At 37.9% G+C, this 27,056-nt stretch overlaps 1 protein-coding gene across 3 annotated transcripts in view; it reads left to right on the forward strand.

The window, feature by feature from the left end:
- The window catches only part of ano1a (anoctamin 1, calcium activated chloride channel a), a 175,523-nt gene that overhangs the window by 127,681 nt on the left and 20,786 nt on the right, over nucleotides 1-27,056 (forward strand). For all 3 annotated transcript variants that reach the window (XM_057840031.1, XM_057840029.1, XM_057840030.1), the window contains 7 exons: nucleotides 1,682-1,756; nucleotides 13,375-13,576; nucleotides 14,703-14,814; nucleotides 16,078-16,135; nucleotides 19,352-19,452; nucleotides 21,042-21,184; nucleotides 21,479-21,631. In XM_057840031.1, coding sequence (XP_057696014.1) covers nucleotides 1,682-1,756; nucleotides 13,375-13,576; nucleotides 14,703-14,814; nucleotides 16,078-16,135; nucleotides 19,352-19,452; nucleotides 21,042-21,184; nucleotides 21,479-21,631 — 844 coding nt within the window. The remainder of the gene's footprint in view (nucleotides 1-1,681; nucleotides 1,757-13,374; nucleotides 13,577-14,702; nucleotides 14,815-16,077; nucleotides 16,136-19,351; nucleotides 19,453-21,041; nucleotides 21,185-21,478; nucleotides 21,632-27,056) is intronic.

A 27,056-nucleotide genomic window follows, 5' to 3' on the forward strand; every position in this document is an offset into this window, starting at 1 on the left:
CCTACAAAGTATTTCATAATGCATTCAGTATAGGCCAAAAGTTTGGAGACACCTCAAGGGTGGACACTTTGAAGATTGTACAATATAAAACCTGTTTTCAAGAACATAATTCCTCATGTTCATTCATAGTGCTAATATTTTCACTGAGAATTTACAATAGTAGTGAAAATACATAAAAAGCACAAATGATGAGATGTGTCCAAACTCTTGACTGGCTCTTTTGTCACCCCCCCCCCCCCCCCCCCCCACACACACACACAGTCACACTCCGCCTATGGTTACAAACTATAACTATAAAATGTACGTAAAGGCTGGTTACAAACTGTAAAAGTGCTGGCTGTCTCGTTACCTGTTGGCTTTGTTTCGATTTTTGTCGCGTTGTGCTGTATTTCCAAGTGGTTCCTTGAATTAGATGTAGAGTTAATAGCAGTCGACTGCCCTTTTGAGCCAGTGCAAAATTTGCGACGCACGGAGATATTTTTTGTCATCTTTATTGGAGAGAAATGTGAAGTCATGGCTCTATGTCCAATAAGCAAATGCAGCCGTTTGTGGTTCTTGTCCTACGTCTTCCACTGTTAGCATCCAGAGAGGTAGCCATTTGTTTGTTAGCTGCCAACAGCGCTCATAGCATGGTAAAACACGTTTTTTCCCCCCCGATGAGAAAACGTGACACCCAACGGAGATACTTATGTCATCTTTACTTGACAGAAATGTGAAGTAATGGCTGTATTTCCAGTGAGCAAAGGCATCTATTTGTGGTACATATCCTGCCTTTCACTGTTAGCCTCGCTGCCTCGTCAGAATGCTATGTTGTTGGCCGCCGTGGCAGACAGCGCTCAGCCTCAAACAGCACCGTAAAACACGTGACCCGTTTTTTTTTTTCCCCGATGAGAAATGGTCTTCGTACATGACTACAGTATTCTTCATTCCACATACATTATGAGGACAAAAACAAAATAGTAACGCACGGGCACTAGGGAAACTAACTTTAATCGGATTACTGGCTCGGAAAAATTAACGCGTTAGATTACTCGTTACTGAAGAAAGTAATCAGATTACAGTAATTTAGTTACTTAGTAACGCGTTACTGACAACACCGATTATGACGGTCTTATGATGCTCCTGTCAAATAAAGTGTTACCTATTAAACCACATCAATCAACAAATAAGATGATCTGGACTATAAGCCGCTGGATACAAAATTAGGAGAAAAAGTAGCGGTTTATAGTCTGAAAATTATGGATGGATGGATGGATGGATGGATGGATGGATGGATGGATGGATGGATGGATGGATGGATGGATGGATGGATGGATGGATGGATGGATGGATGGATGGATGGATGGATGGATGGATATAGTGCAAAAGTGAATACATGTATTTTATTATTTATTCATTTATTTACTACATCTGTACGACAAAAAGAGTGCCTTAGTCTCCTGACCCAATTCTCCAATGGCTTAACTATGACTATGCTTCAGGCTGAAATAGCTGTGTGCTCCGCCGGAGACATACTCATTATGTCTAACTGTTTGGAGTATGCGCATTCTTATAATAATTAAACAAATTCTAAATCTTCAAAACCATGTGCATCAAATAATATACTTGGTGCGTGCATTTCATAAGGCAAATTGTGCTTTTATGTGACTGTGGATTTACTGAATGTATGCTTTTGTTTCAGGGGGAGAAAGTGAAACTGACATGTACAGACAGACTGCCAGCTTATGTGAATACTGTTGCTATCATGGCTTTAATGGTGAGTAACTGTCTCATTAAATTTGATCCTTGAACAATTTTTGGCAAGAACTGGTTTGGATGATGCTTATTTTAGGGGCATCATTTAAGTGAAATTGAATGTTTGTATTGTTGTTCCAACAATCATTGAATTTTAAAGCTATCGTTCATCGTACAGTTTTTGTGTATTCCAAATGTAAGACTATTACCGTAAATGAAGTATATACTGTATGTATACACTGTAAATGCTAATATACAACTTAATTAAATATGATAAGTGAACCAAACTCAGATTTTATCAACCTATTGTGAACACTAATTTTTAATAAGTAAGTAGTAATTTGGGGCTAGAAAACATGCCTAACTTGATATATCTCAGTTAAGTAAATTTTTTTTTTTTAAAAATAATGCTTTGTACCCAGCGTTCTTTGGGCGTTCTTTCAGACACGAGCAGATCTGCTTTGTCTATTTTGCGCTTTTCTCACTCCAAAGCATTCCCGCACACATCCACGGTGAACCATGCCGTCAACCAGAGCTCTCTTCAACACCTTCACCATAGACTTCCTAATGTATTGATGGGACACGGGGCCGATATATAGGGGGCCTTGCATTGTTGCTTGGCCGTCAAACCTGACCGAGTGGAATCACAGACAGAGAGCTTTTTTCGTTGATAATTCTTGTGAATAAATGCTTAAATCCCTGAATTCTTTAGCGATATGGACGTAAAACAGTTTCGATTCTTGGTTAAAAGCAAAGAAATCGTGCAGTTAGCATTTATTTTACGTAAATATGTCGAAGTACAATGCTAGTCTGTTAGTAAATGTAGCTAGCAAGCTATACAAGTTAAAAGTAACCCTGTGAGAAGTTCATATAATTCATAAATTTCGTATTAATTGTATTAATAATAAATAATAATAAATAGTAACTAGGCCTGCAAGCAGGACTGAACGGGCCCTCGCAATCTAGCGCAACTCGGACGTCATGTAACTCGGACAGTGTGCAGGTCCGGGTGGTGGCAGATCGTCCTCTCTAATCATCTCATTAGAACCTAACATGCGCGAAAGTTGCCTCTTTACATTCACACACCTAAGAGATAAAAACCCCTATTGGACAGAGGACTACAAAAAAGGAGCGAATAAAGGGTCATCACGGCAACAGACAGAGACATGTGGACATAGGCCGTAAAATAAGTATTTTGAAAGGTCTTGAAACTACAATGACCAACCTGAAAAGAACTGGACATATATTTAAAAAAATGAGTGACTTTCTATTGCCACTAGTTGGCGCTGTAGGGTTGATGCAAATGACCCCTACAAGAACCTTCAGGGTATGACTCTCAACAAGCACGATATGTTTGGCGCAGATATGTTGGCTTCAGTCGTTTTTACTTCTCCTGTTGGACCCCTCCGCCTCAACCAAACCTCAGTATTTTTCATCAGGCACCTGAACACACGTCTTAAGGCTCCCCTGATGCAGGTTTGAGGTGAATAGATTTTTTTTCCTTGGAGGAGGAGCCTGTTTCGTAAAAAAGGCATTTCCTGTTCCCACTAGGGGGCGCTAGACCTAATGGGTAATATTTCAATGCACTCGTGTTAAGGGTGGGATACCACACATACATGCCAAATATGAAAAAGATTGAACGTTGTGTCAAGGAACTATTAGTCATTTACTGAATTTGTCATTTTGCCAAAAAAATGGTCGACTTTGGCACCACGCCCAGGTCAGACCCGTGAATGAAAACGCACCATTTTCAAAACTTAAGATTTCATATGTCTCCTGAACAGTCTCACCAATTTTGAAGATGATCCAACTAACTCCCTCGGCGAAAAGGTCTCAAATGTGCACCCTGTAAATCGATAAAAATTTCATATTTGATCCAAAATAACCGATTTCCTGTTGGGTTTGGAATATGCATGTAAATGCTTTTTTGGAGCAGTTTTGGACAAGGTATAGACCCCCCAAATTTCATTGCTCTACGCTGACAGACCCTAATGTTATAGGCCAATTTTAAAATTTCAAGGGGGCGCCACTGAGCCATTTTGTTATATTTTTTTGCAACGTTGCAAAATTATCGAAATTTACAATTTTCCGGACGTATGTGCAAATTTTGGTGACTTTTCGTGCATGTTCAGGCCTCCAAATTGGCCGTTTTCATTTGCCCTGAAAAAAAAAAATAAATAAATAAATAAACTAGGCCTGCAAGCAGGACTGAACGGGCCCTCGCAATCTAGCGCAACTCGGACGTCATGCAACTCGGACAGTGTGCAGGTCAGGGTGGTGGCAGATCGTCCTCTCTAATCATCTCATTAGAACCTAACATGCGCGAAAGTTGCCTCTTTACATTCACACACCTAAGAGATAAAACCCCCTATTGGACAGAGGACTACAAAAAAGGAGCGAATAAAGGGTCATCACAGCAACAGACATGTGGACATGGGCCGTAAAATAAGTATTTTAAAAGGTCTTGAAACTACAATGACCAACCTGAAAAGAACTGGACATATATTTTAAAAAATGAGTGACTTTCTATTGCCACTAGTTGGCGCTGTAGGGTTGATGCAAATGACCCCTACAGGACCCTTCAGACTATGACTCAACAAGCACGATATGTTTGGCGCAGATATGTTGTAGAAGTTATGACTGTTCAAAACTTGTGGTGAGACGAAATGGCTTCAGTCATTTTTACTTCTCCTGTTGGACCCTTCTGCTTCAACCAAACCTCAGTATTTTTCATCAGGCACCTGAACACATGTCTTAAGGCTCCCCTGATGCAGGTTTGAGGTGAATAGATTTTTTTTTCCTTGGAGGAGGAGCCTGTTTTGTAAAAAAGGCATTTCCTGTTCCCACTAGGGGGCGCTAGGCCTAATGAGTAATATTTCAATGCAGTCGTGTTAAGGGTGGGATGTCGCATATACATGCCAGATATGAAAAAGATTGAACGTTGTTTCAAGGAGCTATTAGTCCTTTACTGAATTTGTCATTTTGCCGAAAAAATGGCCGACTTTGGCACCACGCCCAGGTCAGACCCATGAATGAAAACGCACCATTTTGAAAAGTTTAGATTTCATATGTCTCCTGAATTGTCTAACCAATTTTGAAGATGATCCAACTGATTCCCTCTGTGACAAGGTCTCAAATGTGCACCCTGTTAATTGATAAAAATTTCACATTCGATCCAAAATACCCGATTTCCTGTTGGGTTTGGAATATGGGTGCAAGAGACTTTTTGGAGCAGTTTTGCACAAGGTATCGACTCCCCAAATTTCATTGCTCTACGTTAAAAAAACCTAATAGGAAACGTCTTTTTGAAAAATTCAAGGGGGCGCCACTGAGCCATTTTGTTACATTTTTTTGTAACGTTGCAAGATTATCGAAATCCACACAAAGCCGTATGTATGTGCAAAATTTGGTGAGTTTTTGTGCATGTCCAGGCCTCCAAATGTAACCTGTACTAGAAATGGACAGAAATTTCACATTCGATCCAAAATACCCGATTTTCTGTTGGATTTGAAATATGGGTGCAAGAGGCTTTTTTGAGCAGTTAGGCATAAGGTATCTACTCCCCAAATTTCATTGCTCTACGTTGAAAAAACCCAATAGGAAAGGCCTTTTTTAAAACTCCTTTCTGTCGCCACTAGTTGGCACTGTAGAGTTGATGCAAATGACCCCTACAGGACCCTTCAGGGTATGACTCTCAACAAGCATGGGAAGTTTGGCGCATATATGTTGTATATCTGCTGAGTTATGACTGTTCAAAGTATTTTGCGAGACAAATTGTTGACGATCATTTTCACTTTCATGTTTGGACCCCTCCGCTTCAACGAAACCTCAATATTTTTCATCAGGCACCTGAACACAGGTCTTAAGGCTCCCCTGATGCAGGTTTGAGGTCAACAGATTTTTTTCCCTTGGAGGAGGAACCTGTCTCGTAAAAAAAGGCATTTCCTGTTCTCACTAGGGGGCGCTAGGCCTAATGGGTAATATTTCAATGCAGTCGTGTTCAGGCTGGGATACCGCATATACATGGCAGATATGAAAAAGATTGAAAGTTGTGTCAAGGAATTATTAGCCATTTACTGAATTCGGTGTTTTGCCGAAAAAATGGCCGACTTTGGCACCACGCCCAGGTCAGACCCGTGAATGAAAACACACCATTTTAGAAACTTAAGATCTCATATGTCTCCTGAACAGTCTCACCAATTTTGAAGATGATCCAACTAACTCCCTCGGCGAAAAGGTCTCAAATGTGCACCCTGTAAATCGATAAAAATTTCATATTCGATCCATAATAACCGATTTCCTGTTGAGTTTGGAATATGGGTGCCAATGCTTTTTTGAAGCGGTTTTAGACAAGGTATAGACTCCCCAAATTTCATTGCTCTACGCTGACAAACCCTAATGTTATAGGCCAATTTTAAAATTTCAAGGGGGCGCCACTGAGCCATTTTGTTACATTTTTTTGCAACGTTGTTAAATTATCGAAATTTACAATTTTCCGCACGTATGTGCAAATTTTGGTGACTGTTCGCGCATGTTCAGGCCTCCAAATTGGCCGTTTTCATTTGCCCTGAAAAAAAATTAAAATTTTTTTTAAAAATAATCCTTTGCAAAACAATAGGGCCTTCGCACGCCTAGTGCTCGGGCCCTAATAAATAACCCTTTGCAAAACAATAGGGCCTTCGCACGCTTAGTGCTCGGGCCCTAACTAGGCCTGCAAGCAGGACTGAACGGGCCCTCGCAATCTGGCGCAACTCGGACGTCACGCAACTCGGACTGTGTGCAGGTCAGGGTGGTGGCAGATCCTCCTCTTTAATCATCTCATTAGAACCTAATATGCTCGAAAGTCGCCTATTTACATTCCCACACCCAAGAGATAAAAACCCCTATTGGAGAGAGTACTACAAAAAAGGAGCCACTACTGAGCTGTGCAGCCAAGCCCTTATTCAAAACCAAAATTAATCTTCTAACTGGACCAATTCGACCAAGTGTGCCAAATATTGTGCCTCTATAAGCTGCCTGAGTCTCTGAAAAAAAAAAATTCCTTTAAGTGGCGAACAAAGAGTCGTCACGGCAACAGACAGAGACATGGATATGGGCCGTAAATAAGTATTTTAATAGGTCTTGAAACTACAATGACCAACCTGAAAAGAACTGGACATGTTCTGGAAAAACGAGTGACTTTCTATTGCCACTAGTTGGCGCTGTAGGGTTGATGCAAATGACCCCTACAAGGCCCTTCAGGGTATCACTCTCAACAAGCACGGGAAGTTTGGGGCAGATATGTTGTATATCTGCCGAGTTATGACTGTTCAAAGTTTTTGGAGAGAAAAATTGTTGACAGTCATTTTCACTTTCCTGTTTGGACCCCTCCGCTTCAACGAAACTTCAATATTTTTCATCAGGCACCTGAAGACAGGTCTTAAGGCTTCCCTTATGAAGGTTTGAGGTAGATTGAATTTTTCCCTTTAGAGGAGGAGTGTGTCCTGTCAAAAAGGGCATTTCCTGTTCCTACTAGGAGGCGCCAGGCACAAATGGTAAATTTTCAATCCAGTCCTGCTCAGGCTGGTATACCTCACACACATGCCAGATTTAAAATAGATTGAACATTGTATGAGGGAGTTATCAGTAATTTTCCGAATTCGGTGTTTTGGCAAAAAAATGGCCGACTTTGGCGCCCCGCCCAGGTCAGGCCCGTGAATGAAAACACACCATTTTGATAAATTAAGATTTCATATGTCTCATGAACAGTCTCGCCAATTTTGAGGATGATCAAACTAATTCCCTCCGTGCCAAGGTCTCAAAAGTGCACACTGTAAATCGATAAAAATTTCACATTCAATCCAAAATACCCGATTTCCTGTAGGATTTGGAATGTGTGTGCAAGAGACTTTTTGGAGCAGTGTTGCAAAAGGTTTTGACTCTCCGAATTTCATCACTCTATGTTAAAAAAAAACTAAATGGAGAGGCCTTTTTGAAAAATTCAAGGGGGCGCCAGTGAGCCATTTTGTTACATTTTTTTCGTAACATTGCAAGATTATCGAACGTTATCCAAAGCCGCATGAATGTGCAAATTTTGGTGAGTTTTTATGCATATTCAAGCCTCCAAATGTAAACTCTTACTGTGAACCCATGAAAATTTCACATTCGATCGAAAATACCCGATTTCCTGTTGGATTTGGAATACGGGTGCAAGAGACTTTTTGGAGCAGTTAGGCATAAGGTATCTACTCCCCAAATTTCCTCGCTCTATGTTGAAAAAACCCAATAGGAAAGGCCTTTTTTAAAACTTCTTTCTGTCGCCACTAGTTGGCACTGTAGAGTTGATGCAAATGACCCCTACAGGACCCTTCAGGGTATGACTCTCAACAAGCACGGGAAGTTTGGCGCAAATATGTTGTATAGCTGCCGAGTTATGACTGTTCAAAGTTTTTTGCGAGACAAATTGTTGACTGTCATTTTCACTTTCATGTTTGGACCCCTCCGCTTCAACGAAACCTCAATATTTTTCATCAGGCACCTGAACACAGGTCTTAAGGCTCCCCTGATGCAGGTTTGAGGTCAACAGATTTTTTTTCCCTTGGAGGAGGAACCTGTCTCGTTAAAAAAGGCATTTCCTGTTCTCACTAGGGGGCGCTAGGCCTAATGGGTAATATTTCAATGCACTCGTGTCAAGCGTGAGATACCGCACATACATGGCAGATATGAAAAAGATTGAACGTTGTGTCAAGGAATTATTAGTCATTTACTGAATTTGTCATTTTGCCGAAAAAATGGTCGACTTTGGCACCACGCCCAGGTCAGACTCGTGTATGAAAACGCACCATTTTAGAAACTTAAGATCTCATATGTCTCCTGAACAGTCTCACCAATTTTGAAGATGATCATACTAACTCCCTCGGCGAAAAGGTCTCAAATGTGCACCGTGTAAATCGATAAAAATTTCATATTCAATTCAAAATAACCCATTTCCTGTTGGGTTTGGAATATGGGTGCCAATGCTTTTTTGGAGCAGTTTTGGACAAGGTATAGACTCCCCAAATTTCATTGCTCTACGCTGACGGACCCTAATGTTGTAAGCCAATTTTAAAATTTCAAGGGGGCGCCACTGAGCCATTTTGTTACATTTTTTTGCAACGTTGCAAAATTATCGAATTTTATCATTTTCCGCATGTATGTGCAAATTTTGGTGACTTTTCGTGCATGTTCAGGCCTCCAAATTGGCTGTTTTCATTTGCCCTGAAAAAAAAAAAAAAAAAAATCCTTTGCAAAACAATAGGGCCCGAGCACTTTAAAAAAAAAAAAAAAAAAAAATCCTTTGCAAAACAATAGGGCCTTCGCATGCCTAGTGCTCAGGCCCTAATAATCCTTTGCAAAACAATAGGGCCTTCGCACGCTTAGTGCTCGGGCCCTAATAAATTTTAAATTCATATAATTTTTAAAAAATCGAGACGTTAAGACATTATTTTTAAACTAATACATTTTTAAACTAGATTTTTTGACCCTGCGTTTTTTCTTTTTTTGTTTTGACCCTGCCACTTAAAAGAATTGGAATCGAGAATCGTTCGGAACCGGAATCGAAACATGGAACCGGAATCATTCAATTTCAAACGATGCCCAACCCTAATGTCGAAATACAATGCTAGTCTGATAGTGAATGTAGCTAGCGGCCGCCTGATGTAAACAGAAGTTTTTGGTGAAAATTTCTTGTGAATAAATGCTTAACTCCCCAAATTATTTATAGATATGGATGTAAAACAGTCTCGATTCTTGGTTAAAAGCACAAAAAAACCGTGCAGTTAGCATTTATTTTAGGTAAATATGTCAAAGTACAATGCTAGTCTGTTAGTGAATGTATCCAGCAGTTAGTATTTATTTAAAGTAAATATTGCGAGCTATGATGCATATGCAGTAGCGGCCAATTTCTCCCATTGATTTTTTTTTTTCACAACGTTTCAAAATGTATGCATGGTACGAAAAATATAATAATTACATTGAATCCTCGAACAAATCACTCCTGAGACAATCCTTCCTGTTTGTATACGGTAAAGCTTTGTACTTTTTTCAACATAAATCCGGCGTTAGATCGCTGCATGCGTGTGTTTGTGAATAGCTCCTGTTGATGTGGGCGGCCACCTACTTGAATGCGAGGCGCAGTGCATGACCGATTTGACCCGTCAATACATTATTAAGTCTATGCCTTTACTTAATTAACTTACTTCTAATCGATTTGGTGAGTAAATATTTTACTCTTTTATAAACTGTCACGTTGCCTTGCTTTTTATTGCAAGGCAACGTGACACTTTATAAAATAGTAAAATATTGTAGCGACTGCTATTTATGTGTTCCTCCGCACTGGAAAAATATGGAATCATGAGAAACAAAGAATTAACAATCAAAACACATTAATCAAAAAACCTCTGGCTTTTATGGCAGCTTGCGGTCTCTGAGGCATGGACTTGATGAGTATTCTTCATCAATTTGGTGCCAACTCTCTTTGATTGCAGTCGGAGCCTTGCTGTGGACCTTTTTTTTTGTCAATTTCCACCACAGGTTTTCTGGGCTATTTGCAGGCCATGACATTGACTGGATGAGTCTTTCTCCAAGGAATGCTTTAACAGTTTTAGCTCTGTGGCATGATGCATTGTCATCTTGGAAAATGACAAACATATTTTCAATTGAAGGGATAAGAAACCGGTCTACAATTTCAATGTAAACTTGCGCATTTATTGAAGATTTAACCACAGCCATCTCCCCAGTGCCTTTGCCTGGCACGCAGCCACAAATCATCAAGGACTGAGGGAATTTTGATGTTTTCATCAGGCAGTCATCTTTGTATGGAGGTAGATTTGTGTCTTTATTATTCAATCAAAAAAAAAGTTGCTTCAATCAAATAAAAAGTTGCTTCAATCAAAATATATATTTTCAATCGAAGAAAACGTCACTTCAATCAAAAAAATGTGTTTGAATGCAAAAATAAAATTGAAACTCCCAAAAATATATTTGAAAACTATTTTTCTTTGATTGAAATTTTTTTTTTTTTTTTTATTTAAGTCAAGTTTTTTTTGATTGAAACACCATTTTTGATTGAAGTCATGTCATTTTGCGTTGGGACCACATTTTGGCAAGGACATTTGTGTCTTTATTATTCAATCAAAAATTAAGTTGCTTCAAACAAAAAATATATATTTTCAAGAGAAAAATCACTTCAATCAAAAATTGTAAAAATATTCCATAGTAGAAAAAAAGGTTTGAATGTGAAAAAATATTTGAGACTCAGAAATTTGCATTTGAACACTTTATTTTTCATTCAAACTGTTTTCTTTGATTGAAGCAATCCTGTTTGTGTTTGAACCATATAAGGGGTAGGACATTTGTGTCAAAATCATTCAATCGCAATAAAAGTTGCTCTAATCAAAAAAATATTTTTAATCAAAGAAAATCATTTGCAAAAATATATATTTTTTGAAAATATATATATTTTTTGAAATATATATATTTTTTATTGAAGTGTCACTTTTTTTGAAAAGCAAAAAGTTTTAAACTCTTTTTCTTTCAAAGTGGAAAAAGTTTTGAACACACTTTTTTTTTTGAAGTGGAAAAAGTTTTGAAGGCACTTTTTTTTCGATTGAATCATTTTGAGACAAAGATTCAACCTAAACACTAGTTCCGGTGTGTTTGAGTGGCAGGTGGCTACGCCAATGATATAAAAGTATGAAGCAAGCATAATGGCCACCAGGGCTCCATCCAGCCATCGGAGTCTGCTGGAGTCTAAGCCGAATATAGGGCACCGGTACAGGGCTGTGACATCGGCATTTCACCGGAGTACCTGCAACGGTACGTTGCCCCGATATCACCCCCCAGGCGCGGAGGCCGGCTGTCGAGTGGACGGCCCGCGAATGACACGGCCCTCATTCAAAGCTGAAGCGATGGGGCTGCCGGCGTGGACTCCCGTACCGGTGCCCTATATTCGGCTTAGAGTCCAGCAGACTCCGATGGCTGGATGGAGCCCTGGTGGCCATTATGCTTGCTTCATACTCTTATGTCATTGGCGTAGCCACCTGCCACTCAAATACACCGGAACTAGCGTTGAAGTTGAATCTTTGTGTCAAAATGATTCAATCGAAAAAAAGTGCCTTCAAAACTTTTTCCACTTCAAAAAAAAAAGTGTGTTCAAAACTTTTTCCACTTTGAAAAAAAAAGACTTTCAAACTTTTTGCTTTTCAAAAAAAGTGACACTTCAATAAAAAAATATATATATTTCAAATAAAAAAAAGGTTTTCAAAAAATATATATTTTTGCAAATGATTTTTTTCTTTGATTAAAAATAATTTTTTGATTAAAGCAACTTTTATTGCGATTGAATGATTTTGACACAAATGTCCTACCCCTTATATGGTTCAAACACAAAAAGGATTGCTTCAATCAAAGAAAACAGTTTGAATGAAAAATAAAGTGTTCAAATGCGAATTTCTGAGTCTCAAATATTTTTTCACATTCAAACCTTTTTTTCTACGATTGAATATTTTTAAAATTTTTGATTGAAGTGATTTTTCTTTTGAAAATATATATTTTTTGTTTGAAGCAACTTAATTTTTGATTGAATAATAAAGACACAAATGTCCTAGCCAAAATGTGGTCCCAACGCAAAATTACATGACTTCAATCAAAAATGGTGCTTCAATCAAAAAAAAAAACTTGACTTAAATAAAAAAAAAAAAAAAATCAATCAAAGAAAAATAGTTTTCAAATGTATTTTGGGGAGTTTCAAATTTATTTTTGCATTCAAACACATTTTTTTGATTGAAGTGACGTTTTCTTCGATTGAAAATATATATTTTGATTGAAGCAACTTTTTATTTGATTGAAGCAACTTCTTTTTTGATTGAATAATAAAGACACAAATCTACCTCCATATCTTTGCAAACCTCACTGGAATAGCACTAAACAAAAGTTCCAGCATCATCACTTTGTCCAATGCAGATTCTTGACACTTGACAATTCAATTCCCTGCACTTGCTCTCTAAAAGTAACATTTACTGACCACCACAATGTTTTTTATTCATTTCTTTTAGTGCAGTGGTGTCCAAACTATTCCACATAGGGCCGCAGTGGGTGCGGGTTTTTGTTCAAACCCATCATGAGGACAACCTTTCCCCAATCTGGTGTCTCACAAGTGTAATCAGTTGATTGCAGTCTGGTGCTGCTTGTTTTAGCACAAACTTCATTGGTTAAACTGTCTGTGCTCTATTGGTAGCAACAAAAACCAGGACCCACAGCGACCCTTAAGGACAGGTTTGGACACCCATGTTTTAGTGTTTCTGAATGCTAAAGAGTTGAACTTTTGAACAAATTCCTATTTTTTTCAAAGTTTTTATCTAAGTTTTTCCTACATGATAAAATGTCTGAGTGAGCGCTCGTCCGAGACTGGTGATTTTGAACTTTTTGGTAGGGGTGGTAGTAGGCATTGCGTGTTCCTTTAAAGCTAGATATAAAGTGACAGAAAAATGAAAAGAAAGAAAACCTTTCAAACTGTTATGCTCATAAAATTTGTCAGATAAACAGTAAGCCAGTTAACGCAACACTGACTGGCTTCTGTCACGAGATATCAACGTGGATGTTCTCTTTCCTCCTTACTTATAGATCACAGTGACGTTTGTCATAGTCTTTGGGGTTGTACTCTACCGAATTACCATCAAGACAGCCTTAGAAATCAACACCTCCGCTGGAGCAGGGTATAATGTTCGAGCTATCGTCAAAACCACAGCTGCCATAATCAACCTCATCGTCATCATCATCTTGGATGAAATCTATGGAGCTGTTGCACGCTGGCTCACTAAACTTGGTATTTAAAAAATACATTTATATATTTATATACTATATATACCAGGGTTCACTAAATTTGGACCTCGGGTCCATTTTCTCTGTCGTGTTTTATATGTCTCCCTTCTCCAACACACCTGAATCAAATAATATGGATCATTATCAAGCATCTGGAAGCTGGCTAATGACATAATCATTTGATTCAGGTGTGTTAGGGGAAAGAGAAAAAAACGATAGGATAGGTGGCATCGAGTTCCAGATTTGGTTAACCCTGGTATATACTGTACATATACAGTGGTACCTCGACATACGCTCGCTTTGACAATACGATCCTTTCGACATCCAAAGTAAACTTTGACTCGTCGTTTGCCTTGACATATGACGACATGCTCAAAATCCGACAATTTATGACAGCTTCGCAATTTCATTGTTTTCCCGCAAGACGAACGCACATTAGGTTGTCTTGTGAGAGAAATCAACACGAGTCCCAAGAAGGTTAGAGCAGGTGGTGAGAAAAGGAAAAAGGTGATGTTTACCATTGAAATTAACAAGGAAATGATAGAAAAATGTGAGCTTGGCGTGCGCATCAGTGAACTGGCTTGACAAAACGGCCGGAATGCATCATTATTATTATTATTGTCACATCCGCAAGGAAGTCGCCAGCTTTGTCAGGTTTTTAATGTTTTATTTCAGAGCTTGTGCAACACATAACATGGCTACTGTCCGCTGTAGCCGACGCCAAAAATAACAGAACATGTAAATAGAAAGTAAAAGCTTCCCACTCTAACGCACCTAACTCTCACGTCAGTCACACGGTGCGCTCAGGAACAGCGTGCAAAACACAACTGCCACAGTACAACCCGATTCATTACATCATTATTGTTATTATTTGTATTCTTTATTTATTTATTTTTCTGTGTAATTGCTAATTGTAATTGTACCCGCAATATTTATTAAGGATTCATGACCATTTCGACTTACAAACCAGGTCCTGTAACGAATTAACTTCGTATGTGGAGGTACCACTGTACAAATATTTTGTTATTTTTTCTGTAACGGATATGTCTCAAAGAATGAAAAACCACATTCAAATCATGTTACAAAGTAACATTCAATTGCTAAATTGCTAAATTTTTACTCTTTTGCAGAGGTTCCAAAAACAGACAAAAGCTTTGAAGAGCGGCTTATCATCAAGACTTTCATTTTGAAATTTGTCAACGCTTTCACCCCTATTGTCTATTTGGCTTTTTTTAGGGGGAGGTGAGATATCACACTCAATTTATATTTCAGGACTTGCAAACACACGCACATATATATAGGCGAGAGCATCATTAAAGACGCCATGAGTTTAACGAGATATTATCGCTTACTTACCTCTTTTCGATCCAAAACCTCCATGTAGCATGTATCAAAGTGTGTCAAAGCACAGCTGTGAATGGCCACAGCCAGATTTTTGGGGGATTTTATGGGTGAAACATGGTAATATAACAAGGGTCGCAATGCAGAAATCACAGGCATCAATGAGTGGTCGAGATTTTGTTTTTCATATATTTACCTTACATGTATTTTAAATGTTTTTTTGTTTTGTTTTTTTTCTTTGTTTGGATCGGTTATTTATCATCTCAAATAACGGGGAAAATTCGACAGTAACAAAAAACATACAATTAAGCAATAGTTATAAGGTAGATATCTGTGACCTATTACCATTTTTTTCATTGTGATGTAATTTGTTTAAAAGTTTAAAATATGTGAGTGTATAATTTTTTAGTCCTTTTTTTTTTTTAACCTAAATATTAGACATGAATACATGATTCTAAGCTAAAAATGACTGATATTTCGAATAATAAATATAAGTATTTACCTTCTTTTTATGTTGAAACAAAAGCGGTTGCGCGACGTCTGTAAATGGGGTTTTCCAAGGTAAAATGGGCAAATTAAAAATAGTTTGGGGGCTTAGAGCGCCATGAATCTGCTATTGCAGCATATAGACATATTTGTTCTATCAAACACAACAGTTGTTTTTGGCTTAAAATACTGCAGTTTCTTTTAAAGAGGGGTGCAGGAGCAGAAACTGCTTTTTCAGTCTTGCCTGTGTTTTCCGCCATATATACTGTATATACTGTATAATTTTTGCACTTAGAAAAAAAAATGCCATTAATTGCGAGTTAACTATGAACAGCATGCGATTAATCACGATTAAAATTTTAATCGCTTGAAGTAAGTACATGATTCCAATACGGTAGGTCATGAATTTGATATAAAGTGGGTCAGTCTATGGCATAAAATTCTAGGGCTGAAAATGAGCCACGAGAGCGACGGGCGTTGCCTGAAGGTTCAAAGGTGTATTTTCAACAAGTAGGTGGAATGGGAAATGTAATTAATCGCGTGTTTAAAAAAAAAAAAATCAACAGCATCAAAGTGAATTTGAGTTAATGCTGTTATTAACATGTTTAATCGTTAACGATAATTTGCATGTGTGTGTGTGTAAAATTAAATGTGGAAACGGCTATGTTTCTTCCATAGGCTAGTTGGGCGGCCAGGAAAGTACCTGTACATTGCAGGATCATACAGAATGGAAGAGGTAACTGTTTAATACCGTATACATAAATATTTTTAATTTAATATTCGATTAGTTTAGGGGTCGGCAACCCTCGGCTCTGGAACCGCATGCAACTCTTTGAATCCTGTAGTTTAACTCAACTTTAACATTAAATGAAAAATACTCACATGACCACACACAAGCTTGCAGTCTCAAGGCCAATGATATTTTTTGACCTAATATGGTCATGTAATCGTTTATAATATAAACAATGTTGTACTGAGAAAACTAATATGTCATTGTTTAAAAAAACCATTGTAAGCAGATACTCTTTACTTGAGTATTGACCTGTACATTGCAGGATCTTACAGAAAGACTTGTACTTGAGTAAATTTATGGGTTTATTTTTTTTTACTTTTGTAATACTTGTACTTGAGTCAATTTTTTGGCTACACCTTTACCGAGTAGCAACCTTGACTTTACATAGTTGGTGAATTTGTGACTTGTGTGAGTGTTCTGTGACTGAAAGTAAGTAAAAAGTGACTATGTATTCGGTTTACTAAAAGGAAGCTATACTCATTTATTAAGTCAAATATGCACCACATTCTGTTTATACGTACACTGCTGGCCAAAAGTATTGGCACCCCTGCAAGTGTGTCAGATAATGCTCAATTTCTCCAAGAAAATGATTGCAATTACAAATGCTTTGGTAGTAATATCATCATTTATTTTGCTGGCAATAAATAATAAATCATTATCATTTTACACAAAGCTCCAAAAATGAGCCGGACAAAAGTATTGGCACCCTTTGAAAAATCGTGATGCTTCTGTAATTTGTGTAATTAACAGCGCCTGTTACTTACCTGTGGCGCATAACAGGTGGTGGCAATAACTTAATCACACTTGCAGCCAGTTAAAAAGGAATAAAGCTGACTCAACCTCTGTCTTGTGTCCTTCTGTGTACCACATTGACCATAGAGAAAAGAAAGAAGACAAACGAACTGTCTGAGGATTTGAGAAGGAAATTGTTAGGAAGCATGGGCAATCTCAAGGCTACAAGTCCATCTCCAAAGACCTGATTGTTCCTGTGTCTACCGTGCGCAGTGTCATCAATATGTGTAAAGCCCATGGCACTCTGGCTAATCTACCTAGATGTGGACGGAAAAGAAAAATTGACGAGAGATTTCAATGAAGGCTCGTGCGGACGGTGGATAAAGAACCTCGACTAACATCCAAAAAAGTTCAAGTTGTCCCGCAGTCCGAGGGTACAACAGTGTCAACCCGTATCCGGCGACATCTGAATGAAAAGGTGGTAGGTATGGTAGAATACCGAGGAAGACCCAACTTCTGACTCAGAGACATAAAAAAGCCAGGCTGGAGTTTGCCAAAACTTACCTCAGAAAGCCAAAATCGTTTTGGAAGAATGTTCTCTGGTCAGATGAGACAAAAGTAGAGCTTTTTGGGAAAAGGCATCAACATAGTTTCCAGGGGGAAAAAGTAGGCCTTCTAAGGAAAGAACACTGTCCCGACAGTCAAACATGGTGGAGGTTCCCTAATATTTTGGGGTTGCTTTGCTAACTCTGGCACTGGACTGCATGACCGTGTGAATGGCATTATGAAGTCTGAAGACTACCAACAAATTTTGCAACATAATGTAGCGCCCAGTGTGAGAAAGCTGGGTCTCCCTCAGAGGTCATGGGTCTTTCAGCAGGAAAATGACCAAAAACACACTTCAAAAGCCACTAGAAAATTGTTTGAGAGAAAGCACTGGAGACTAAAGTGGCCAGCAATGAGTCCAGACATGAATCCCATAGAACACCTGTGAAGAAATCTGAAAATGGCACCCTTCAAATCTCAGAGACCTGGAGCAGTTTGCCAAAGAAGGGTCTAAAATTCCAGCAGAGCATTGTAAGAAACTCATTGATAGATACCGGAAGCAGTTGTTCGCAGTTATTTTGTCTAAATGTTGTGCTGCCAAGTATTAGGCTGAGGGTGCCAATACTTTTGTCCGGCTCATTTTTGGAGTTCTGTGTAAAATGATAATTTTTTTTTTTTTTTTCATTCCCTTGTGTGGTTTTTCATTGCAAGTAAAATGAATGAAGATTACTACCAAAGCATTTGTAATTGCAATCATTTTCTGGGATAAATTGAGCATTATCTGACAGAATTGCAGGAGTGCCAAATACTTTTGGCCAAGTAATGGTTCGGTTGGAAAGAGCAGCGCTTATTAAGGTGCAAAATAAATAGAAGAAAACATAAACTGAATTTGTGTATTATCATTCTAACATTCATTAATTCACAGTTTATGTGCAAAAATAGACAACAAACCGTTTTTTGTAGGGATAAACGCAGGGGTCCCCAACCTATTCCACAAAGGCACACTGTGGGTGCAGGATTTCATTCCTACCAAACAAGATGACAACACTTTTTCCCCAATCTGGTGTTTTACAAGTGCAATCACTTGATTGCAGTCAGGTGTGGCTTGTTTTAGCAGAAGCCTCATTGGCTCAACTGCCTCTGCTGGATCGGCTGGAACAAAAACCAGGACCCACAGTGTGCCTTGAGGACTGGGTTGGAGAACCCTGAACTAAGGTACCGGTAATAGAAAGTCAGGTAGCTATAGCTAGCTGGCAAACTAAAAATAAAATAAGATTCTTCCATTTTTAATGTTGGCTTACACACAGTTGATTGTAACTAGAGCAAAATAAACATTTCCTGATTTGAAAATATAAAATAAATACACTTCAAAAAATGTTAGTAATACTGCATTTGATAATTCCTACTCTGTACAATCGCCATAACTTTCTTAGAAGTGATCAGTAATAATTTCTTGCTCTGATTTGGTTTGTCTTCTTTTTCCTGTAATGTTAGTTGTTGGTTTAGGTGTGTTTCCTCTACCAACCCCTGGAGTAAAGGAGGACTGACTTGGACATAGGTTTTTTTTTTTTTTTTTTTGGTTGCTCAACGTATTTGCCTTATGATTATGTGCACCAAAGCGCTCTTGATAAATATACACATACATACAGTACATACAATCGAGCTGAGGCAATCGTTTTAATTGTCAACATGGGAGTACGGCTCCCAGTGTTGTCTCTACTGTGGAAACTGGGTTGAAATGTCTCTTTGAGTGATAAAGGTTGCCGACCCCTCTATTAGATTGTAATACTGTTTTGAAATATTGATTATTTGGTAAAATAACAACTCAACAACTGGTTATGAGAGTTCAGTGACTTCATGTTCTGTTCTTTTTTTTTTCAGTGTGCCCACGCAGGCTGCCTTATGGAGTTATGCATCCAGTTATGTATTACCATGCTGGGCAAGCAACTCATCCAAAACAATCTATTTGAGATTGGCATACCGTAAGTGCAAAAACTGGGGGGGAAAAGGCTGACTTAGAATCCATCGCAAAAGTGATTCACGCAACTTCGCCTATGATGAAACTCTGCATCCGCTCATAGACTTCATAATGGTATTGACGAGAGAAGGGGCGCGGTGCCGATGAATAGGGGGCCTATCTCCGTCAAAGCTGACCAAGTGGAAACGCAGACAAAGAGATCTTTACGTTGAAAATTCTCGTGAATAAACGCGTAAATTCTTTAGGTGCAACAGAACCTAGAGATGCCTCTTGTAAAAAAAAAAAAAAAAAAAAAAAACGTAAAAGACGTATAAATATGATTTTGGGACACTGAAACAATTAAAAATAGAACATATTTATACGTTTTTGGGAGCAAATGAGTTGAGCAGGCAAGCCGATCCTGTCGCTACAGCGGTAGGTGAACCTGCGGGCGTACCGTTAGTCACAGAGGAAGCTAATAATTTGCCTCTACAGTCAGTTCATCGGGCAGCAAGTGTGTTTGTTCAGTATTCACCTAAAATTAGTGATGCTGCCACTCAAACTGATCCAGACGCGTTCGATGCAGCGGTACAGTGGCCAGCTGATGCGCATCAAGCACTTAATATGGACCACCCTGACGTAGCTAAACGTGAGTTGGATGTACAAGAAATGGAGGACACTCCATCCCAGGATTTGATCCCGTCAGATGATGAATTTAATGATGAAAGTCAACCATGACACAATTCCGATCCTGATTATAACACGTGTGCGTTCATAGTTTAATTACCTTCAGTGAGAGTTTATAATGTCAATGGTCATGAAAATAAAAATGCAAGAATGACAAGGTGTGTTCAAACTTTTGGCCTGTACTGTAGGTAAAGCACATGACAGCTCTGGATGCTAACGATCTACATAATTATATTGGAATAAGTTTTATCATGCAATAGCTCACTTTGAAGATCTGCTTACAAAAACCGGATTTCTCGACAGCATGCACTGTCTCGCTCTGTTGTCATTGCTGCAAGTACACCACAAGTTTTGCCCAACTCTTGTCTAATCAGGTATTTCCTGCTATGCATTTTTCGTTTGCTGCTTGTCTTGTGAACGACCGACAATGCTGTCCTGCTCTTCACTTTTCCGCTCTGGTTCAAATTGGAAGGGCAGAACGTGTGTTGGGATAGCTAACGAGTGACACGCTGGAAGTCGGCAGCGGGCCATGTGACGTCACCGCACTGCAACGTCAACAAGAATGGCGACCTATCAATTAAATGATTTTACAAATTTTATGAAAACGAAAACAATAAGAGGGGTTTTAATATAAAATTATTATAACTCATATTAACATTTATCTTTTAAGAATTACATGTCTTTAAGATCGGGGATCCTTTTAAAGGCATTGTGCAGCGGCTGGCCAAATTGACCTGTCAATACAATTATAAAGTCTATGATCCACTCTGTATTTTCTTCCTAAATCTTGGCCTAGTTATCCTTCTCAGCCTTTCCATGAATTGCCCCATTCAATATTTCAATACAGAACCACTTCACAGGGTTGTAGAAGGTAAACCGTAATATGGCAGGGGAGGAGTACATTCATTTTTGTTCATTTGTCTGCAGCAAGCTGAAAAAAATGTTGCGTAAGAAAAAGTCTGAGCTGGACAAAAAGCAACAAGAGGAGCTGGCCAGAACCTTGCAACAACATGAGAAAGACCATTTCCTTGGTCCTTTTGTTGGTCTCAACCCTGAGTACATGGAAATGAGTGAGTTGTTTTCTTTCGCCTTTCTTTTATAATGTAATATTAGAGGCAAGATTGAGCAGGGTGAGTCGGCTATTTTGGGTGCAAAAAGCAGCTGGAGAACAATATTAAAAGCGGGGTTTCAGATGGAATTTTTAATATGAATGAATCGATCATTTGCTATATTCACAAAACATTATATAAGCTTCTCAGAACTTAAAGTTATTTTTTTACACATATTTAATATCGAGGGTAACTTTTTACGGTTATAAATTTTTTTTCTACAATTAAACAATTGACTGTCTTGTGTTTCTGCAGTCATCCAATTTGGGATGGTGACTCTTTTTGTGGCCTCATTTCCCCTGGCTCCACTTTTCGCTCTTCTGAATAATATCATTGAGATACGCCTGGATGCCAAAAAGTTTGTGACGGAGCTGCGACGACCAATTGCAGTCAGAGCAAAAAACATTGGTAGGTGTTCTTCTTGAGAAAAAAATCTTCGCATATGATAATGACTATGATTGTTGACTGAATAATTTCTACTTTTATATATGGCAGAAAACACTCATGTGACTTGAAGTTCCTCTCTGAGACCCTCAATTTGACTAAATTTCAAAATTGTTCTAAATGCATGTGTGATACATCACTGGAAAGCTTTTCTCAATTTTCTGGGAGAAGAAAAATTTTGAAAAGGAGGGCATTTAAAAAAAAAAAAAAAAATTAAACAGCAAAACCCGATCTGGGGGTGAGAGCATGAAAAAGCAGAATTAAAGACGCCATGACTTTAACGAAATATTATCGTGTAATTACCTTGTTTCGATCCAAAAACTCCATGTAGCATGGATCACTGAGTGTCAAGACACAGCTGTGAATGGCTGCAGCTGGATTTTTGGGGGGATTTTAACGGTGAAACATGTTAATAAAACGAGGGTCGCGATGCAGAAATTGCAGACATCAAGGAGTGGTCGAGATTTTCTTTTTTATATATTTACCCTTTTAAACGTTTTTTTTGTTGTTGTTTGTTTTCAATTTTTCATTGTTTGGATGGATTATTTATCATCTAACATATCGGAGAAAATGCGACAGTGACAAAAAAAATACAATTAAGCGATAGTTATGAGGTAGATATCCGTGACTTTTTTACAGACACCATTTTTTTTCATTGTGACGTCATTTGTTTAAAAGTTTAAAATATGTGAGTGAATAATTTTTTTAAGTCGTTTTTTTGTTGTTGTTGTTTTTAAACGAAATATTAGACATCAATTAATGATTCTAAGCTAAAAATGATAGACATTTTGAATAACAGATATAATTACTTCCCTTCTTTTTATGGCTGGGTTGAAACAAAAGCGGTTGCGTGACGTCTGTAAACGGGAGTTCCCAGGGTAAAACGGACAAATTTAAAATAGTTCGGGGTTAATGCGCCATGAATCTGCTATGGCAGCATATAGACATATTGTTGTATCAAACACAACAATTCTTTTGGCTTAAAATACAGCAGTTTATTTTAAAGAGGGGTGCAGGAGCAGAAACTGCTTTTTCAGTCTTGTTTTCCGCCATATACTATTACTACTACTACTACCATACTATACTTTTTTTTATATATAGATGATTTATCTCAGCTCAGAAACTTTCACTTCAAAGTAGGGCTGTCAAACGATTAAAATTTTTAATCGCGTTAATTACAGCTTAAAAATTAATTAATCGTAATTAATCGCAATTAATCGCATTTCAAACCATCTATAAAATATGTCATATTTTTCTGTAAATTATTGTTGGAATGGAAAGATAAGACAAAATGGATATATACATTCAACATACAGTACATAAGGACTGTATTTGTTTATTATAACAATAAATCAACAAGATGGCATTAACATTATTAACATTCTGTTAAAGTGATCCATGGATAGAAAGACTTGTAATAGATGAATATTAGTACAAGTTATAGAAATTTTATATTAAAACGCCTCTTAATGTCTTCGTTTTAATAAAATTTGTAAAATTTTCAATCAAAAAATAAACTAGTAACCCTATTCTGTCCTCAATATGTGTGAGTACACAAATTGACAGATAGCGAACATAAGTTCCAAAAAGAAATCAGACGGTGTGGCAAAGTTGCATGGGCTTTACTGAAGTCATCTCTTTTTGACAGGAGCACGTTTCTTGGATTTTTTAAAAACTGAAAATAACAAGGCAATGTGTCAATAACTTGCATAAATCACGAAATAACATAAAATGTACACACACATGTGTATTTGAGCAGTAGCACTAGCCAATTAGCTCACAAGCATCTAACAATGTAACTGCATTTCACCATATATGTGAACAAATTCAAATACACATCATCAATAACTATCTAATGCTCATGAATATAAACAAAGGAGCAATATAACTCACAAGCGATGCATGTATTAGACACAAACAGTGTGATGGGGCTATGAGAACTGCCACTGAATACTGGATGCGGACGTTAGCTGGTCTGAATTGCACTGTCTATTAGTGTGAGTTCGCGCCGACATATAATCACGTCAGAAAAGCGCGCCGAAACCCAAATAATCAGCTGCACTGAATCGCCAGCAGAGGGCGACATTACGCCACATAACATATGCAAGTCACACCCAAGCGCCAGCAGAGGGCGGAAAAACTCCATAAAACACAATTAACAAGTTGGCCTTTCACTGTACTGACATTTAAATCTGTCTGAGCGGGCCTGGGACGTTAATTGCGTCAAATATTTTAACGTGATTAATTTGAAAAATTAATTAACGCCCGTTAACGCGATAATTTTGACAGCCCTACTTCAAAGTTTAAACACTAAAATTTTGTTTGAAAGTGCTTTCGGAAGCAGACCCACTACCGCTGGAAGCAGAAGTGGGTAGTAATGTGATACATTTCCTCTGTTAAATTAACTTTTAGAGAAAAATGTATTTCCAGGAGTAGTTTTACCACACCATACTTTTTATTTTTACTTGATTAGCTTTGTGAAGAACAAATGCTGACTATGCTATTTTGGGCGAGCTTGGACTAGGGTCGTACCACAGGTCCTAATGCACAACTCCGATTTTTTTTTTTTTTTCTGTATTTTTCCGACTTGAGTGAGGCATAATTTTGATGGTCTGAATGGGACAAGTCACATAGAAGTGGTCCATTTTTATGTAGGTCAGTTTTTTATGTAGTTAAAATTCGGTCTGGGCCATATTTTTACAGAATGCATACCTGCCAAGTTGTACGGTTTTGGCGTAATTTGTACAAGTGAGTTCCTTCGGATTTTGTCAACGTTTTGGCACCGAGTCAATGTGCGTTACTATTCGTTACTACCTTGGTTGAATGACGCAAGAAAAGTCAGAGACACGGAGAGAGAAGAGTGTTTGTTGTGACGCTGTAGCAAACGCGATGCTAGGCTAGGTGGCTCCAGTATTTCCTGATTGTAGCCGACAGCCTACAATCTATGCCTAGATATCACATGCATAGAGAACTACATGCGAAATGACAGACTCGGCGGCGTTAGTAAACAGCCGCCATTTTAAAGCCGTAGACTTCTCAGAAAGGCTCTATTGTAGTGAACCTTCCTAGCAAACCTGAGTAACTTTTATCTAAAATACTCAAAAATTGGCAAAATCTTGACTTGAATATATCTTTAAATGATGAAACAGTTTTAAAACTTTCACCTGTCGAAAGCAGACAGAAGGGAACTAATGCAAAAACGGGAGCAACTTTAACAGTTGATTCACAACATTAAATGACCTCCAAACAAAGCAGAGGTTACTATGTTTTTTTTGTTTGTTTTTTTTTTAATGAAAAAAAAACAAAACATGAAAGGTAAAAAAAGGTAACAGCAGTTACTTTGCCAAGTAACTAATTACTTTTAAATTCAGGTAACTGAGTTACTAACTCAATTACCTTTTGGGAGAAGTAATTTGTAACTGGAATTAATTACTTTTTAAAAGTAACATTAACAACACTGGTCATAAAGATGAAGTCTGCAGACTGAAATATGACAAAAGCAGAGATTTTATTCTGCCAATTTGTTGCCGAACACAATTTGCCTGCAACTATTGCTGATCACTTCTCAGCATTAGCAAAAGAAATGTTCCCTGACTCAAAGATTCCATCAGTAAGTTAATTTTATCAATTGACCTTTTTAATTTATAATTGGTCACACCGACGAACTACCTTCAAATCAAACTGAATTGCGAGCTGAAGTGCCATAAAGTGCAGCCATCAAAAGGCATGATAGAATCTGCCAAAAGTGCTACATACAATTATAACAAAAGTCACTATTAAATTTTTGTAATCATGATGTAGCTGAAGATATTGATTGCTCTTTTATTACACCAGGTTATATGTGACAATATTACAAAAAAAATCATATTATTTAAAAAACTGAGTTCTGCAACTTCAACCTAGATCTTTATTTATTATTCAATATATTCTAAGCGTTTATTTGGCGCGCCGCGCAGCCCTAACTGTTTGACCGATCGGCACCGTTCAGGTATCGAAACGTCCGGAATTTTTGCGCGATGCGGTTTTTTTTCAAACAGTCCCGAAAATTTTTCTGTTCACCAGTAAACAACTATTTCCCCCCCCCAAAAAAAATGTTTTCATCGGCACCCGATAATATCGGACAACTCTAGTTAACATTACAAAAAAGCGCAGATTTCAATCTCTGAATTTCTGATTCTCCACACACAAGTTTGCAGTCGCAAGTCCTACAATCACGGCCCCAGTCAATTACATTCAAAAAAATTTAACTCTTACATATACTATATACGATATATAGAGCTGACGTAAACATTACTTGTAACATTACTTGAAAGAGTGCATATCAAGCTCTGCCACGTTTTAGTTGGTACCAAAAGACTACAGAAAACCAGGGATATGATGGTTTTAATTTTATGGTTGAAATTTTTTCTCGAACTAAAGGACACTCATGCTCTAGGAGGTGTGATGTTTAAATTCTGTAGACTTTTCTAGTCGGAATTCAATGATTTTTGGATATTTTTCTGGGCCTGATATAACGATGTAATAGGTCATAGTATAGTAGGGGCTTCTGACTCAACAAGACATGGAAAAACTTATGCATGCATTCATTTTCAGCAGATTGGACTACTGCAACGGTATATTTACAGGTCTTGATAAAAAATCAGTCAGGAAGCTGCAGCTAGTACAGAATGCTGCAGCCAGAGTCCTCACAAATACAAGGAAGCTGGACCACATTACACCGGTTTTGAAATCGCTACACTGGCTTCAAGTGAGTCAAAGATAGACTATAAAATACTACTGCTCGTCTACAAAACACTTAATGGCCTTGGACCAAAATACATGCTTGACTTGTTAGATTCCTATGAGACATCTAGACCCCTAAGGTCGTCTGGAACGGGTCTTCTGCATGTTCCAAGAACAAGAACCAAGCAGGGTGAGGCAGCATTTAGTTATTATGCTCCTCACCTCTGGAACAAGTTACCCGAACGTCTGAAGTATGCTCAAACTGTTAGCTCCTTTAAATCAGGGCTAAAAACGCTTTTGTGTAGCACTGCATATCCATAACTGTCTATATATTTCAATCTACCTGCCTTCTATTCCTCTTGTGCTTATCTCCATTGCTGATTTCAATGATTATTATTAGTAGTAGTTTTTGCTTTATTTTTATTTTTGTTTTATTTTTATTTATTTATTTTTATTCTGTGATTAAAATGCGATCTTTTGTCTTGGTTTTTACGTTGTGTTGATTTAAATGTGATTTTTATGGTCTTCATGTGATGTTGAAATCGCTACACTGGCTTCCAGTGAGTCAAAGGATAGACTATAAAATACTACTGCTCGTCTACAAAACACTTAATGGCCTTGGACCAAAATACATGCTTGACTTGTTAGATTCCTATGAGACATCTAG

Source organism: Corythoichthys intestinalis, chromosome 1 (genome assembly GCF_030265065.1).
Source record: "Corythoichthys intestinalis isolate RoL2023-P3 chromosome 1, ASM3026506v1, whole genome shotgun sequence".
In the NCBI taxonomy this organism is placed as follows: domain Eukaryota; kingdom Metazoa; phylum Chordata; class Actinopteri; order Syngnathiformes; family Syngnathidae; genus Corythoichthys; species Corythoichthys intestinalis.